This window comes from Sturnira hondurensis, unplaced genomic scaffold, assembly GCF_014824575.4.
Source record: "Sturnira hondurensis isolate 20B ecotype Veracruz unplaced genomic scaffold, ASM1482457v3 Scaffold0001872, whole genome shotgun sequence".
In the NCBI taxonomy this organism is placed as follows: domain Eukaryota; kingdom Metazoa; phylum Chordata; class Mammalia; order Chiroptera; family Phyllostomidae; genus Sturnira; species Sturnira hondurensis.
Window position 1 is genome coordinate 4100559 of NW_028074503.1, and position 17708 is coordinate 4118266.

At 40.0% G+C, this 17708-nt stretch overlaps 1 protein-coding gene and 1 non-coding gene across 4 annotated transcripts in view; both read right to left on the reverse strand.

The window, feature by feature from the left end:
* OSBPL1A (oxysterol binding protein like 1A) overlaps positions 1-17708 on the reverse strand; it is a 213414-nt gene that overhangs the window by 153341 nt on the left and 42365 nt on the right. For all 3 annotated transcript variants that reach the window (XM_037032020.1, XM_037032009.1, XM_037032029.1), the window contains 3 exons: positions 10938-11049; positions 4850-4935; positions 3504-3648 (listed from right to left, as the gene is read on the reverse strand). In XM_037032020.1, coding sequence (XP_036887915.1) covers positions 3504-3648; positions 4850-4935; positions 10938-11049 — 343 coding nt within the window. The remainder of the gene's footprint in view (positions 1-3503; positions 3649-4849; positions 4936-10937; positions 11050-17708) is intronic.
* On the reverse strand, positions 7864-7970 carry LOC118980613 (U6 spliceosomal RNA). Its single transcript, XR_005065147.1, has one exon. It is a non-coding gene; the product is annotated as a U6 spliceosomal RNA (small nuclear RNA).

Consider the following 17708-nt stretch of genomic DNA (forward strand, 5'->3'; position numbering starts at 1 on the left):
ATCCAACATATTAAATATGTGCTTTTTATTGGCCCTCTCCTATTAGGATATAAGCTCCATGAAAGCAGGGCCTTGCCTGTTTTTTGCTTTTTTTTCTTCACTGCTCTAGAGAGCTAGATCCCCTCTGGTATATAAGCACTCAATAAATATTTGTTGAATAAATGAATGTTTTACTTACTATAGGTTCACAATTAGTCTTTTTATCCAGCAGGGCAGACCCCCACTGCTTCTCTTTCCCTTTAAAATTCTCTGCCCTGGGCTTCTCCATATAAATACAAATCAGCAAGACAAGTTCTGTGAAAACCCCTTGAAGATTCTGGCTGGAATTGCTTTGAATTTATAAATTAATTTGGGGAGAACTATTAGCCTTTCAGTGCTGTTTTTATCCCACCACCAGTAAGGTAGGTCTCTCCATTTTTCCAGTTTTCTTTTTTTGTCCTTTAGTTGCATTTATAATTGCCTCCATTAAAAATGAAGCATCGATGCCCTGCCTAGTGTGGCTCAGTGGATTGAGTGCCAGCCTGAGAACCAAAGGGTCTCTAGTTCAATTCCTAGTCAGGGCACACGCCTGGGCTATGGGTCAGATCCCCAGTAGGGGGCACCCAAGAAGCAACCAGACAGTGATGTTTCTGTCCCTCTCTTTTTCCTTTCCCCTCTGTCTAAAAATAAATAAAATATTTTTTAAAAATAAAGCATCTTTTATTAAATGGTTCTACTTTTTTGCTATTATCAAAGTGTTACCTTTTTAAAAATTACATTTTCTGTCACAATTAAATCATCAAGCTCTTCTTCTATTGCCTTGGTCTTCCTCAACTTCAAACATACTTGAGTTTCTCTTTACTTAAAAATCTTCCACCTGGCCAAGAAGCCATTCCTTCTGTTCTTAAATATGCAAAGTAGAAAAAAGTGGCGCAGGCTCAGCTTCTTCATTTCCTACTCAATCCTTAACCCCTAACCTAGCTTTTGCTCAACTACTGTATGGAAACTGCTCTTTCAGATAAGACCACGGGGCACTGAGTCCCTAGACTCTACGGCTTTTCTCATTGTTTATCTTCTTCATTTTTAGCTACACACGAAAACACCCTACTCCTTTACCCGTGTTTTATCTCTTCCCTTGGCTTCTATAGAAGTGGTATTTCCCTTGTGTCTCCTTAGTGCTTTCCCTTTTCCATCCCCCACTTTTTCTTCTAACTTTTATTCCAGTAAGAACTATATCTAAGAGACACAAGGAAAACCTCTTTGGGGGAGACAGTTTGAGCTAACTCCAAGTGAGACGAGGGTTTACCAGATGGACAAGCAGGAAAAGGGCATATCTGGCAGAGAGAAGAGTATACGCAGGTTGGGGCAGTATGGTTAACCAGAGAGCCTCAAACGGTTGGGTATTCAGTAGTTGGAATGAGACCTGTCCAAATTGAGATGTGTGTTAAGTGTAAAATACTACACACCAGGTTTCAAAGACACAGTAGCAAGAAAAAAATGTAAAATATCACTAATAGTTTTTTTCTTAGTTACATGTCGACATGGTATTTTAGCTATACTGCTTTAAATATAATACATTAATAAAATTCCTCTTATCTATTTCTTTTTACCCTGTTAAGGTGGCTACCAGAAAGTTTTAAATCACCCATGTGTATCCCATTACATGCCTATTGGACAGTGACAGTCCAGAGGATAAGGGCCAGTCAAGGAAGAGAGGAAAGCAGACAGCTCTGTAGCTTTCTTTCTCTTCCACTCTCACTGATGTCAGTAAAGTTCAGGTCCTACTTACCTCCCTCCACTCCTGGACCCGTCACAACCTACCCTAGATACTGCAACCATAGTAGCCTCTTTAACGCACTCATCCCTCCACTGCTCACCTATTTCCCCTTCAGGGTCCCCCTGACCTTTAACTTAAAGGGTAAGTCCTCTGGCATTTCAAGGCTGCCCACCGTACAAGCCTGACCTGCATTTACAGGATTACCTACACTACCGCTCCCCTTCACACACCTGGATGTGCCAAATAGGGACGTCACCTAAACCCAACTTACATTTTCATTTGAATGCCTTTGCTCATAATCTTCCCTCTCTTTCAAATAACCTCTCCCAAGTTTCAGCATATCAAAATCTTACTAATTATGGTGTTGTTTACATTAAAAAATGGGTGGGGGCTTTTGTTAGAGATACAAGCAGCAGTATTTAGGGATGAATTTTTTAAAATCCTACTAGGACTTCAGAGTCTATATCAAATACCTGTTCCTTGTAAAGCTGTTTCTAATTACTCAAGCCTTCAACAAACGTGACATGTTGAAGGTTATCGTGTGCTGTGCATTACTCTAGGTGCTGGGTCAAACACTATAATGCTCTTCCTACCCTTAAGAGGCCAGTCCAATGGGAGACAGCTACACATGCCAACAATTACCGTGGAGCACGATTTAGGCTATGATGGAGGCAAGCACAGGGTCCTGCGGTACCACCGACAAGTCCTAACCCAGGCTGGTGACCGGCACAGGGAAGCACTCTAATCAGCGCTGCGTATGAGCCCCAGTGGAGCAATGTCCCTTTGAATACGGGAGACACCTTTCGGAGCTTCTCTTCCTACAGTCCAATCCATGTGTGACTAACTGTCATGCACATACAGGTGATACTTTTCATCGGTAGATTCCACCCTTGCAAATACACCTATTGCTCAAGTTTTTTGTAATCCCAAAATTAACACTCCTGGCAATTTCTCAGTCATCCACAGGCATGTCCAGAATAGTAAAAACTTTGAATCTTCTGATGCACATGTTCCCCGCTGAGGCAGAAAAGGTGATCCCTGTCTTATTTCAGTTCCCATACTGTAAATGAGAGTGCTCATGAGGGGCCACCTGGTGCCACATCTCTCATATGGCTTTTTGTCAGTGATTTTGCTGTTGAAAGTAGCTGGCAAGCATGGTACTGGAGCATCGTCCAGTGTTCCTAGGCACAAGAAGGCTGTGACATGCCTCATAGAAAACATGTATGTATTAGATAACTCTGTTCACATATGTGCTACAGTGCTGTGGGCAGTGAGCTCAGTGAATCAACAATATGGATAAAATAAGGAGCTTTTAAACAGAAACACACATAAAACACGGTTGTGTACTATTTGGGAGACAAAAATATTGCGAGCAGTGGCTGGCAGGAACCTAACCCTATACTCCCTGGGCACAATGGTTCAGTATTCACTTTTTCAGTGTCCAGACAGAACGTAACTAGTGCAAATAGAGACTCAACCGTACTTATCCTTCCCTTGAATGGCGAAATCTATCTTAGTCTTCACTAGTGCTTCCTCTGAGGTAGGCATTATTAAACATTTAAGTCTTAACCGGGGAAAAAATTAGTGAGGTATTTTTTCCCTCTGTGGGAATGCCTTGACTTCAAAATGAAGAGCCATACAGTTCAACAAAGGCTGGGCATGAACACAAAACACTTGATTTTATATGGTAGTGACTTCTTTTTGCAGCTTCAAAATGACCAACAATGGCTTTCACCAACACGCTTACCATTTTTGTTCTTCAGATTAGGGTCTGCTCCACTTTTCAGAAGCTTTAAGGCGCACTGCTTATGAGCCCGGTAGGCTGCACAATGCAAGGGTGTATTTCCTAACTGATCCGAACAGTTAACATCAGGAGGACTGGGTCTGTTGAGCTGACAATTAAAGAAATGCAACGCAGAATTATACATCAAAGACGGACTTTCTCCCATAAAACACATGCGGGTGTAACAATGTTCAGGTGAACCCCCAAACCACGGAGCCTGACACAGAGCGGGCTCCTTGGCATTGGGACTGTCAGCGGCTTCTTGCTCACTAAACCAGCCAATGCATGTCATTCCCCATGCTTGTCCTCAAGATGCCATGCAACCTCAGGTCCCACACTCCCCCATGACAGACACCACACACCACACCAGTGCCTACCCACCCACATTAAGATGCCACTAAGATTGTTTGTTTCCGCCATTCTTGCAATTTGCATGGTGACAACGACATTATGAATCAGTTGACTGGAGGGTCACTGAGAAGAGTTAAAACCATAAATGTTAAATGTGTAAATGTTGAAGTTCAATTGAATTTTTTGTTCCCAGCTCACTTCTTTATATAGTCTCCATTTCACAAAGTTAAAAAATGTTTTAGGTCCTATGTTTGGAAACCAAAGAGGCCTTTCAAATGAGCTGAAATAACTTGAAAGCAAATGTCAATCCTTCAGTTGTGAATTTGGAGCAAATTTAGAGTTTCATGTGTAATGAGACTATGAAGGAAATGGAAACGGGAAAGTAGGTCTCTTAACAAGAAAGAAAAATGGATAAAGCTTTCGGTATGTTCTAATATGATATAAACATTCCAAAATAGTGTCCCTTCTTTCTTTCTAAAAGTAGAGCATACCTTTCAGAAATTCCACATCCAAAGTACAAAACTTTGTGCCTTTATAGGATCCTATACACTAGGCTTCACTTTTAAATTGTCCTTACATTTAAGTACTTGCCTTGAAGAACCAGATTCTTGCTCCATCATATTTTCAGTAGGGGGTGTGTATGCATACCAGAATTCAGAGAAAAACATCAACATCTAAATGCAGCCTCAGTAAACTATTACCATCTAAGTGTTTTTAGATATTTAAAGACTTTTGTCCTATTATGATGATCTTGAGTATTTTGGCCCCAAAATACTTCAGTCAAACTGTTTTGACTGAAGTTAAGGACAACTAAGTGCTACTAGAATCATCTGATGGAAAAAAACCAGACGAACTTTTTGTACTGAACAATTGTACTGAATTATAAAGTTAACATTAAGTAAAAATTTTCCTGAAGGGTAAAGAAAAGAAATAAAGTTTGTCTGTTTGTTTGTTTTTACCAGAGCTCTGAGTTCTGCTGTTTTGCCTTCTCTCGCTGCTGCTAAAAGTAATTCCTCAAGTTTTCTTTGTTGAGTCCTTTCTACAGCTGCAAAAGGAAAAAATATATACATTACTCTACTTCTAGTCAGGCTCCTACCAGCAAATCCAGTACAAAGATGTATGAAGAACAAAGTGACCCTGGAGAGAAAGGTAACGATATTTTGAACTGCAATTCAAATGCAGTTAAACTTTATTGTTATTCTCATTGACTTCCGCTTCAAATTCAAATTTCACCTGCTTTCAGGTTCAAATGAAGCTGTTTTCAATTCAGAGGTCTTTAAGTATATCATTACTCACTACAATACCTACCACAATTAATTATGAATGATTTCTCTATGCTGAAATACTATTACATATCTGCCTTGGAAAGATAGATAAGTGGGGAGAGGGGTTCACACCTTATAAAACCTTAGAATGTTAAAAGTACTGGGTTGGCAAAAGAGTCATATGATTTTTTTCCCACAAAATAAAAGACATTTTTCATTTTCACCAATAACTTTATTGACTTGGATATTTTGAGTATGTCAACTATCTCACATATCTTTTTTAGCATTTCAATTGCATTTTAACCTTTTTTTGAATAAAGCACAATATGCCAAAAGTAGTATGACAGCTGTCACAATACGATCTAACAAAACTGCTATGACTGAAGTTAAGGACAACTAAGTGCTACTACAGTCATCTTATGGAAAAAAAAACAGACAAACTTTTTGGCCAACCCAATCATAAGAAACAGCACTAGTAGGAAAATGTACGAACTACATAAATGCATTTAGATTTATCCTTCCACATCAGAGTACAAAGTTATTTCCTCAACAAATACTATAGCACTTATTGAGGCACCAAGAGGTTAAGGAACTTAACCAAAGTCACACAGCCAAGAAGTAGAAGAGCTTGGGCAGGCTGAACTTGGGCAGGCTGAACTTGGGCAGGCTGTTCCAGGGTCTCTGATCTTGTCAGTACCCCATGCTGCTTCCCAAGTCATTCTTGCATGGAATGAGAGCAATTGGCAGTCAGATTTAAAGACTAATACATAATAAGGTGTCAGTCACTTTTGCTAAATTTGAATTGCTTTGGCGTACAGAAAAGAAGCAATTTCATAGAAAGGTTCAGTAATCCCAATTAAAATGTGTACAATGTCACCCTGCTCAGTGGCTCAGTGGGCTGGGCATCGTCTCACAAACTGGTGCCATTCCAGGTCATGGCACATGCCTGGTTTGTGGGCCAGGTCCCTGGCCCGGGGCGTGCAAGAGGCAACCAATCAATGTCTCTCTCACACATTGATGTTTCTCTCTCTCCCTTCCCTTCTCTCTAAAAATAAGCAAAACCTTTAAAAATAAATACAATGTGCATAATGCCCTGTGCAAACACTGAAAAGAGCAACTCTAAAAGGTTTCTCAGGCCTTCCTGAGAAATAACATTTGTTAAGAGTTAGTAACTACTATGCACTGACTGCTACATGAGATGCCGTAGCATTTCCACCACAGAGAACACATCTCCTGGGGACAGAAGTAGCTGGAACTAGTTCTGCTTCGACTCAAGGAATTACTGACATTACTACATACCGTCATTACTTCTATTCTCATGTTTTTATTTCCATGCCCAGATCACCACCCCACCTCACCCCCCGCTCTACGTCAAAGGGAGGCAGCCACGTACGTCTCTACACAGGCTCCGCACACCTTCTTTTGCTGAGATTCGAGCTCTTCAATCTCTCCTCCCACTGGTTCGATGGCTCCTGGACTGCGAGCTCTCTGAGAGGAGTCACAGCCCTATCCCTCCTGCACACGCCTCCACCACTGTGCGGATTTCCCTCCCGTCACTTGTCCCTCAGTCCCTCTTGAGGTCGGGTACCTGTTCTTACTCTTGTGTGGATTCGAGCCATTTATGACAGTCTGGCATGATGCGTATTTGGCCAATATATGTTTACTGAATAACCAAATAGTGTTTTAAAATGTTGGTTCAGACTTTAGGGATGGGAGGTAAAAGGCACCTGTTTCCTTCTGGATCATCTAAGCTCCTAAGTGAAGAAAAACAGAGATGTGGAGTTGAAANCTGAGAGCAGTCACAGCCCTATCCCTCCTGCACACGCCTCCACCACTGTGCGGATTTCCCTCCCGTCACTTGTCCCTCAGTCCCTCTTGAGGTCAGGTACCTGTTCTTACTCTTGTGTGGATTCGAGCCATTTATGACAGTCTGGCATGATGCGTATTTGGCCAATATATGTTTACTGAATAACCAAATAGTGTTTTAAAATGTTGGTTCAGACTTTAGGGATGGGAGGTAAAAGGCACCTGTTTCCTTCTAGATCATCTAAGCTCCTAAGTGAAGAAAAACAGAGATGTGGAGTTGAAAACCCTGCATATGTTTCTGTCCTGAGTTTCTGGACATCTCTTGACCTCTGTTCATTCAGGGCACTGCAGCAAGACTGTTGACTGAGCCAGTGAAAAACAAATATTCCACTTCAGGGAGGTGAGGCTTCCAGAGTGCTGGCCTGTTCCTTGACGTGAGTGCAGTTTACATGGGTGTGTTCCATTTGTGAAAACAGTGATCTGTATGTTAAAAAGGTATACTTTTACTTATATATTTTATACCTGAATGTTTTTAAAGCAAATATTGCATCCAAAAATCATTTGCTCTATAAATTTTAAATTTAAACTATAAACTTTTTATCTTTCTCTTCAACTGGAATCCCGAGTTAGTAGGGATCACAGAAGTCACGGTCTAACTCCATCCTGATGAGACTCATAGATACACACACACACACAGAATAGGTTAAATGGTAGTGCACTCAAAATGCAGGTGAGAACCAGGCAAATGTTCTTTTTTTTTTTACTGTAGATTTAAAAATAGGTATATTTTACTGTAATCTGTGCATTTTTTAAAATTTTAAGTGGCCTCTTGTGTAATATGTATAGTTTGGTCTATTTTATTTAATTATTTTTCAAGTACAGTTTTCTGTCTATTACTCCCAAAAAATATGGAACGCTTCACGAATTTGCGTGTCATCCTTGCGCAGGGGCCATGCTAATCTTCTCTGTATCGTTCCAATTTTAGTATATGTGCTGCCGAAGCGAGCACACCAGGCAAATGTTCTTCACGGACAAGATCAAATCACTATTAGCTATCTCTATTACAATAAATGATTAAGGCAAGAATTATCGATAAATGCTAAAACCAGTGATTAAAAGTTTATTGCTACCCAGGATATGCACATGATCTCAATTTTTCTCCCCAAAGATTATTTATTACAGAAGGGGCCAGGTACCTTTACAGTGGACCACCAAGGGATCAAAGTTAACGGTACCAGGGATGAAACAAAATGACATCACATACTGCCTATGTGATACACTTATATAGACCACAACCTCATCTACGTAATATTCCGGCCCAAAATGCATAGTCTGAACTTAATTATATGAAAAGAATAAAACCCAAGCTACAAACAGTTCTACAATTGCCTTGTTTTTCAAAAAGGTCAAGATCATAAAAGACAAAGTCTAAGGAATTAATCCAGATAAAAGGAGACCACAGTGACATGAAAATTAAAATGCAATGTGGGATTCCGGACTGGATCCTGAATTGATGGGGAAAAACTCTGCAAAGGACATTATTTGGACAACTGGAAACATCTGAATATAAACTGTATTCAGTTTACTGTATAATAGCATTATATTAATGCTATATTAATATTCAGTTCAGTATACTGTATAATAGCATTATATTAATGTCAAATTCCCTGAAACTGATCATTATATTGTAATTATGGGAGAAAACATCATTTTCTTAAGAGATAAATACCGACACATTTAGGGCTAAAGTATCACTATGTCCACAAATTACTCCTATTTTAGCAAAAGAAATTAAAAGTAAATAAGCAACATTAAATAATATATAAAAGGATAAGGCAGATGTGGCAAAATGTTAATAATTGGTGAATCTAAGTGAAGAATGTATGGGTGTTCACTGTATTCTTAAATTTCCCACAGGTTGTACATTTCTCAAAATCCAAAGAAAGCCAAGTTATACGCACAAGAAGACATTCTGCTCTAATTCCTGCCAAGTGGTAATCTACCTGCTCCCAAATACCAGTTCTGCCGTGTATACTGCACACTTTTTTGCCCAAATTTTTGAGGGGAAAAAATAAGAATACACACTATACATGGGTAGTACTAATTACGTATCTATCTGCTTTTAGCTCTTTTATTTATGCTTATGTGTTACAAGTGTAACTCAAGAAAGTGATGGCAATATCCATATGCAAAATTATACCCTGTAATATGATAATCAGTTTTGTTAAACTTTTTTAAGTGAATTAAAAAATTAAAACAAAAGATTTTCTTCCTGGAAGTTTGGGCCAAAAAACATGGGTGCACATTATACATGGCGAAACATACCCCTCCAACCATGAAAACTCATGAAGTCTTTCAAGGCAAGGCAAGCCGTTATTACAGCACACTGGGCCCAAAGGCTGCTTCCCCGGCAGTCCACCACCTGAGACATCACCTGCCCTGCTCTGCCACCAAAAAGACTACCCTCTTCCAAACAGTTCTTCAGATACTGGAGTATGACTGTGTTGTATCTACCAAAGTGTGTCTTTCTGGGGTGAAATATTTCCTGTCTCTGCGTGCACTGCTCTATAACATGGTTTCTGGTCTACCTATGGTCTGAGGGCGCTGCAGAGGTGCTCCTGCAGTCTGACCCATGTACCGCACGACCCACAACTGCTACTATATCTGGCTAGGGTGATCTCAGCAGGAGGACCACTTGATTAAGTCCTGCTCCTATTTTCCAACTAGAACTGTACTTGCTGATAAATCAAAGTGCCTGTTAAGACAGCCGAGCCCTGGGGAGGTTTTAGAACATGCTGCACGACTGGCCGAATTGAATGTCAACCTGTCAGGCTAAACCAATATTCCATCTGTCGGAAGAACCTCAGGTCTGGGTTCTCAGCTTGTTATGATTAAAGGACAGAACAGGATCAAAGGCATTACCTCATCCTCCCAACTAGATCACAGTTTATTAAAGGGCAGGGTTCACATCTAGGATGCTTCCTCTCTCCTACATCACATAATACAGAGTCTTGTAGAAGCTGTTACGTGTCAATTTGTCCGTTGAAAATGAGGCGTGGTAAACACAGAGCATGCTCAGACACAGATCTAACTAAAGATGCCTGACACGCAGACATTTTGTAACTACAGAACGAGTGAGACTTTAGTTCTCAAGGCCAAGTGGAAAGTAATAAAAAGCAAGATCTTGGTTTTGTTACATAGCTAAAAATACTAATAACTAAGAAATCAATGCCCTTAAAGATACAATATTTTCTTGCCCTTCTCTGATTGCCAAGGAAACACAGATGTGTCTGAAATTGCAACTCTGATTCAGTATCTTTATTCATAGAGTAGTAATTAAGAACTCTTCTCATAGAAATACTATCAAAAAGCAATTACAGCAAAGCCCTGGCCATTCAGATGATAATCCTAATGCATGAAGGCTTCCCAATGTAAACATTAAAATATTTTGTCTCGAATTATTAGAGAAATTCCTCGCAGTTACTGCAGACTCATGTCTTAAGTGCAATTTAATCTTTGAAATTCGTAACAGTGACGTTGACCCATCAAGACGTCAGCAGTCACTGGCTAACGGAAACAGCTGCAGCTGCCCCCCCCAGTAGGCCAGGCTCCGCACAGCTGTGCCCCTTCACAGCTTCCCGTCCTGTGCTTCCGCGCCCTCCACCGCCATCACTCTGCCGCCTGCGGGCTATGTTCCGTGTCTCTAATTGTCTACTTTCAATTCTGCTGGAGATTTAACATACAGATATTTAAAACCTGCCGTGAAGTTGTATCAAGTTAATAGTTTGAAAGCTTCAAGGAAACTTACATATAGATAACTTTGTGGCTAAGCAATGACTCCCAAATTACGTTATCTTTAGAGCGTAAGCTCGGTGCCATCCATTTCGGCAGACTAGAGGCATTTCTACTTGTATTCTGAACTTTGACTGTAATGAAAGAAAAGGCTGTTGTTTATGTTAAGATCCATAATATTTACCTTCCAGCATGTTTCTAATTTCTTTGTCATGAGTGACCTCTTTTGCTCTCTGTCCACTCCCATTGACAACAGTAGGATCAGCATTATATTCTAAAAGAAGCATTACCAACTCCTAAAAAAGAGAAGTTATTTTTAGCTATTATTAAACCAAGGTTTTATTGTATTATAGCCCTTTTACAAATTACTAATCCTTCCTGAGTTTCTACAATAGCAAAAGTACGATGTAGGAATTTTTACAGCATACCATTCTTGTCTACAGTAAATGAACAGTAAGTAGCTACAATAAATTGAATACTACAGTTCAACTAATTGTTATAATAACTGATGACTGCCTCAACGATTGCCAATTCACAATTAACAAAGACGTCAAAATTCTATAATTGATCTTAAATAAGTTATCTGTTTTTATAACCAAATCGATTCAGGTAATCAAACTAATATGTTAACAAAGATAGCATTTAAATCATAGCAGATAGTACATTCAATGTTATTCTTCCAAAGTCTGTTAAAAAAATAACTTCCCCAAAAGACCTGGATTTTTTTATTAATTTTGATGTTTATAAGAAATAGAGCATTATTTTCTGAAGTGTTATAGACTGATAGGATATACCACTATTTAAGCAGTAGTCTGCAATAAAGCAAATGATCTCCTAGAGTCAATATTAAATGATGGGAAAATGCGACATAACTCATATTTACTCTAAGTGGTTAACTGTCCTTCTGGAAATTTCAAATACATTGGTAATACTATACAGCAGACCAGTATCACTGGTGCAGTTCAGTCACACAACTTAACAAGACAGCAGAAATGGAGCCGAGTGCAGGCAACCTGCAGGAAAGTACTGGAGACCTGATGCTCGGCTTCACCAGGACGAGCGACCCCCTGGGAGGGAGCTGCTAGCACATGCCCTCAGTCCTACACTAAGGCAGGATGACAGACAGTGCCATTCTAACTTCTAGGATGGCAGTGCCATGACATACATGAAGTGATACCCTAAGTCATTACATGTTGTATTTTCCCATGAGTTTCCTTTTTCCTTTGGGTCATAATATTTCTTATATTCTTTTTAAAAAACTAATAAAAATGTTTAAATATAATCTAAAACAGAATAAAGAAAAAATACTCATTGTTCTTGTTACTGAATGATCACTATAATCATTTTGGCAAATTTTTTCTAATAATTTTTCCTATGCTTGAGTTTGAGGTGTTTTTAAACAACTGCAGTTACATGACATCGTTGCCTATGCCGCACTCCTGCCCGTAGTACAGCATGTTTTCCAGGGTGTCATATGAGGTCTACACGCAGACTTCTCATGCCTCAATATTATTTTACAAAATGTATCACCACAGTTTATGAATAAAAAAATGGTTAAGAAGCCTAATATTTTAATAAAGCATATTCTTATAAAATATCTTAATATTTCCTACCATTCTAGCTTTCTTTACTAATGTAAAGAAAGTAGAACCCACAGTATGAGAGAAAATCACATATCTGATTAAGAAAAGTGTATCCAGAATATACAAAAAAAAGTTTTACAACTCAACAATAAAAAGACAGATTTCCCAATTTAAAAATGGGCAAAGATAAGGCTGAACTAATCAGAAAAGAAAATTAAGAAAAATAATGCCATTTATGAAAGCACGAAAGAAAATAAAGTGCTTAGGAATATACCTAACTATGGAGGCAAAAGATTAGTACACTAAAATTACAAACATTGCTAAAAAAATTTAATGAACTCATAAATAAATGGGAAGATGTCTAGTGCTCACAGATGGGAAGACTTCATATTAAGATGTGAACAATCCCTACACCAAATACCAATGCCTTTCTTTTTCCCAAGAAGTAGATAATCTCATGCTAAAATTCATATGTAATCTCAAGGAACTTGGGATAATCAAAACAGTATTGAAAAAGTGGAACAAACCTGAACATCTCAACTTCCTGATTTCAAACCTTACCTCAAAGCTACAGTAATCAAAACAGTGTGATACTGGCATAAAACAGACACGGAGACCACTAAAATAAAATAGAGAGGTCAGAAACAAACTCTCATGCAACTGATCAAATGATTTTGACAAGGCCACCCAGACCATTCAAAAAAGAAAGGACAGTTTTCAACAGGTGTTGCCAGGAAAACTGGATATCCAAAGGAAAAAAAAATTTTAAGCTAAATCCACACCTTATACCATATAAAAAAAGAAAAACCCTAAAATGGATAAAAGACTTAAATGTAAGACCTAAAACAATAAAAATCTTACAAGAGAATACAGGAAGAAAGCTTCATGATGTTAAATTTAGCAGTGATTTCTTAGGATACCAAAAGCAAAGGCAAAAAAAAAAAAGAATAAAGTGGACTACATCAAAATTAAAAACTTCACACATTAAAGGGCACCATGAAGAGAATGAAAAAGCAATCCAGAGAAAGGGGGAAATATTTGCAAAACATGTGTCTGGGAAAAAGTTAATATCCAAAATAAACAAAAATTCATACAACTAAATAGCAGACAACAAAAAATCCAACTTTTAAATATGGGCAAAGGACCTAATAGACATTTTTCCATACGAGATATTCAAATGGTCAACAGGTACATGGAAAAGGTGCTCAACATCATTAGTCATTAGGGAAAGGCAAATCAAAACCACAATGAGATCTCCATCACCTCAGGCCTATTAGACTATCACCAAAAAAAAAAAAAAAAACATTATAAATGCTTCTGAGAATGTGGAGAAAAGAGAACCCTTATGCATTACTGGTGGAATTATAAATTGGTATAGTCTCTACGCAAAACAGTATGGAGTTTCCACAAAAAATTAAAAATACAACATAACCACTACATGACGCAGCAGATCCATTTATATAGACAAAACAAAAACACTAAAAGATTTCTGCACCCCCGTGTGCACTGCAGCATTATTCACACCAGCCAAGGCACGGGGACAACTTCAGCATCTATCAATGGACAAACAGATAAAGGAAATGTGACACACACACACACACACGCACACACACAAGCGTGTGCACACACACACTGGTGACTACTACTCAGCCATAAAAAATATAATACTGCTATTTGCAGCAACATGGATAGACCTCGAGAGCATTATGCCAAGTGAAATAAGACAGATGGGAAGAAATACTCTATGATCTCACTTATATGTGGTATCCAAAACAAACAAACGAATGAACAAAAAACCAGAAAACCCAAACTCATAGAGTAAGAGACCAGATCTGCAGTTACCAGAGGTTGGGAGAATTAGATGAAGCTGGTCAAAAGGTACAGACTTCCAGGCATTAGTAAGTACTAGGGCTGCAATGCACAACATGATGACTACAAGTAACACTGCTGTAAGGTAAATGTGAAAATTGCTAAGAGTAAATCTTAAAAGTTCTCCTCAAAAACAAAAACCTTTTGCCCTGGCCAGTGTGCCTCAGTTAGTTGGAGCATCATCCGTAACCAAAAGCTTGTCGGTCTGATTCCCAGTCAGGGCACAGGCCTAGGTTGTGTGTTCGAGCCCTGGTCTGGGGAGCGTAGGATCCCCAGTCCAGTGTGTCCAGTGTGTGCTTCTCTCTCGCATCAATGTTACCCTCTCTCCCTTTCTCCCTCCCTGAAAGCAATGAAAGAATGTCTGCAGGTGAGGATAAAAAGAAATTTTTAAAAAGAAAGCCCTTTCCCCCCTTTTTTTGGTATCTATGTGAAATGGATCCATATGAAGGTTTACTGTATTAATCATTTCAATACATGTAAGTCAAGTTACTATGCTGTGCACCTTAAACTGATATAGCATTGTTTATCAACTACATTTCCATAAAATCAAAAGAAAGAAAAAGACTGTGCCTGCCAAATAAGCAGGTAAAATTTTAAACAAATTGTACAGCCTGGAAGTTGGCTAGCGTGACAACATAGAACCTCTGAGAGCCACAAATCCCTGAATCACTGGCAGGCTCTTCTCCAGTGACCTCCCCCTGGAGCCAACGCAATGACCGGGGTTAGCAAGGGTGACCACAGGTGCAGGCCTGGAGGGCGGGCATGGCCTTTGAGCCTTTCTGCCCCAGGGAATGACACCACTGTGGGGAGAGCAGCCAAGCCTTTCGCCCACAGGGCGTAGTGAAGGTCCTCTCACCTAAGCAGAGGGCCTGGAAACAAGCAAGGGCCCGCTCGAGGTCTCCTGCTATTACGAGAAGAGAAGGTCCCTGGCCGAGAACCATCTCATGGACCACTGAACCTCTGTCCCATATACAGGGACACAAGGCCTAAGGTGAAGCCTGGACCAGGACAACAGAGAACTCTGCCTGTCCTCTATTCCCATCCCAAGACCAGCAAGTACTGAAAACAAGTAATATCAGATTATGAACGGGGAGAAGCAAAAGGGTGGAGAGAAACTCTGAGGCACAAGGCACATAACAATGGCCTAAAGTTGAGGGCAAAAGAGGAACATCAAGAACCTCCCCTCCCCCCAGAAAACCAGCCTGCACCTTATGCAGAAGCAAAGCTGGATCTGGAAGGAAGGAATCTGAAGCCAGTGTTGGACTGATGGTACCGAAGCAACAACAAAACCCAGGCTCAGCTCTACTCCAAACTAGAGTGACCCAACCTCCCACACTAAGAGGTGTGGCCACTTCCAGGCCCCAGTACTATACATCTCTGTGTCTACGGTCTTGCAGTGTTGAACATAAAAGATTACCAGACACACAAAAAGTGGGAAAAACAGTCCACTGTCCACAAATTGATCTACAGAATGATCTACAGAGATAGAAATGACCCTGATGTTCAAATAATCAGAGAATTTAAAATAGCTATGATTATTATGGTAAAAAGGATAGTGGGAAAGTTGGACAACATGGGTGAGGAAATGGAGAAGTAGAAACTGTAAGAAAGAGTGAAAGGAGAATGCTAGGGGAAAAAACATAGGGAAAAAATGCTAGGGAAAACAGAGACAAAGAATACCTTCAATGGTCTCATCAGGAGACATCAGAGCACAGCTGAGGGAAGCATCCGTGAACTTGAAGACAGGTCAATAGAAATTAGCCAAATACTAAAAGGAAAAAGGGAGGGAGGTAAGTAGGGGAGCAGGAAATGAAGAAGAAACAGAACAGAGCACCATTGGCTGTAGGACAATATAATAAGTTATTGAAGAACTTGTATGAGGCAGTAGTTTCTCAATCTAATGAAAAGGGGAAAGAAAAAGATGTAGAAAGCACTAACGGCTATCATTTGCCCATGTAATTTGCCCTTAGGAATGCTGTGTTCTGCTAACCATTTCCAAAACTCTCTGCAGATCAGTGCTTGCCGCTCAATACTCTAATTGCATCCACCTGGCTTCTAACATTTACGTGCCATTTCCAGCCTGTGTTTTGGAGCCCTTTGACGTGTCCCCCACATTGCTATAGGTCTGCAACAGCATTTTCCTACTGGCAACACTAGACCTCAGAGGACAATCATTAACAAGTTCTTTGGTGATGCTGGTGCCTTTTTCACCAGCCGTTTCTTCCTGCTTCTGTGAACAATGTATCCTCAGCCTTCTGCAGATACATGAAATCATCTGGTACAATCTTACATACTGCCTGTACACCCAATCCAACACACCTGCTTTTTAGAACCTTCTTCTACTATCTGCAAAGGTGTTTCTGGCATTTTGACATCTACGATGTGGGCCATTGCTTTGTCCATGCTGCTAGAAACCATCCAAGTACAACTCAGATGGTACCATCAAAAGAAATCAATGAATGGTCAGAAGCCAGAGACAAGTCACCCTAATAAAAGTCATGATACCATGTCCAGTTTCTGGACCCAAGTCAACTTTGGACTTAGAACTATTTACTGAAGGAGAGGCCAGAACCTAGAAGGAAAAATTCTGCAACAGCAAAGCAAGTGTGCACAGTCATGAATGTCCCAGATCATTCCCAAAGGGACCAGTGACCATCCACTCAAGTAGCCTACACTGGGGAAAGAGGGGTACCCAAACATCTCACCAGTTGTTAGGTATAAGGTCTGCATTGACACTGATACCAAGAGACCCTGAGTGTTATCCAGCCCCTCTATTAAAAAGGGGGTATGCAGGGGGAGAAATAATAAAGGAACCTTGACCCAGGTCTGGCTCATGGTGCATGCACTGCGTCCACAGGCACATTCAGTGGTCATTCCCCCAGTGCAGGAATGTATAATTGGAATAGACATATTGGGTTGGCAAACTCTTACATTGCTTTCTTGGCCTAGAATATCAGAGCCAGAGAGAAGGCTCTAAAACTGCTCTCCCAACTCCTTCGTCAAAATAAATCAAAATGCCCCATGGGGAGTAATGGCAGAAAATAATGCCACCCTTCAAAATCTAAGAATGCAGGGCTGGCGGTCCTTGTCATATTTCCATTTAATGTACCAGTCTGACTCTGCAGAAACCACATGGAATGTGGAGGATGAGAGTAGATTTCCACACACTCAACCAAATAGCCCCAATTATAGCCACTCTGCTAAACGTGGCATGTTTGCTAGAGAAGGAAACTACTACCGAAGTACACATCGTACACAGCAACCGGTCGGGCAGACAGACTTCTTTTCTATCCCTATTAGGAAAAAAAGGTCAATGATGGTTTGCACTCACAGGAACAACAGAACACAGTTACAGTTTTGCCTCAGAGCCATTTGGATGGCCCACAGAACATCACATTGGTCCACTCCATCAATGTTAATAGAACCAAACGAGCTAGAATGTTGAAAGCTTTCATAAGACACATGTGGTCCAGAGGATGGGAGATAATTCAGGGGCTTGGCCA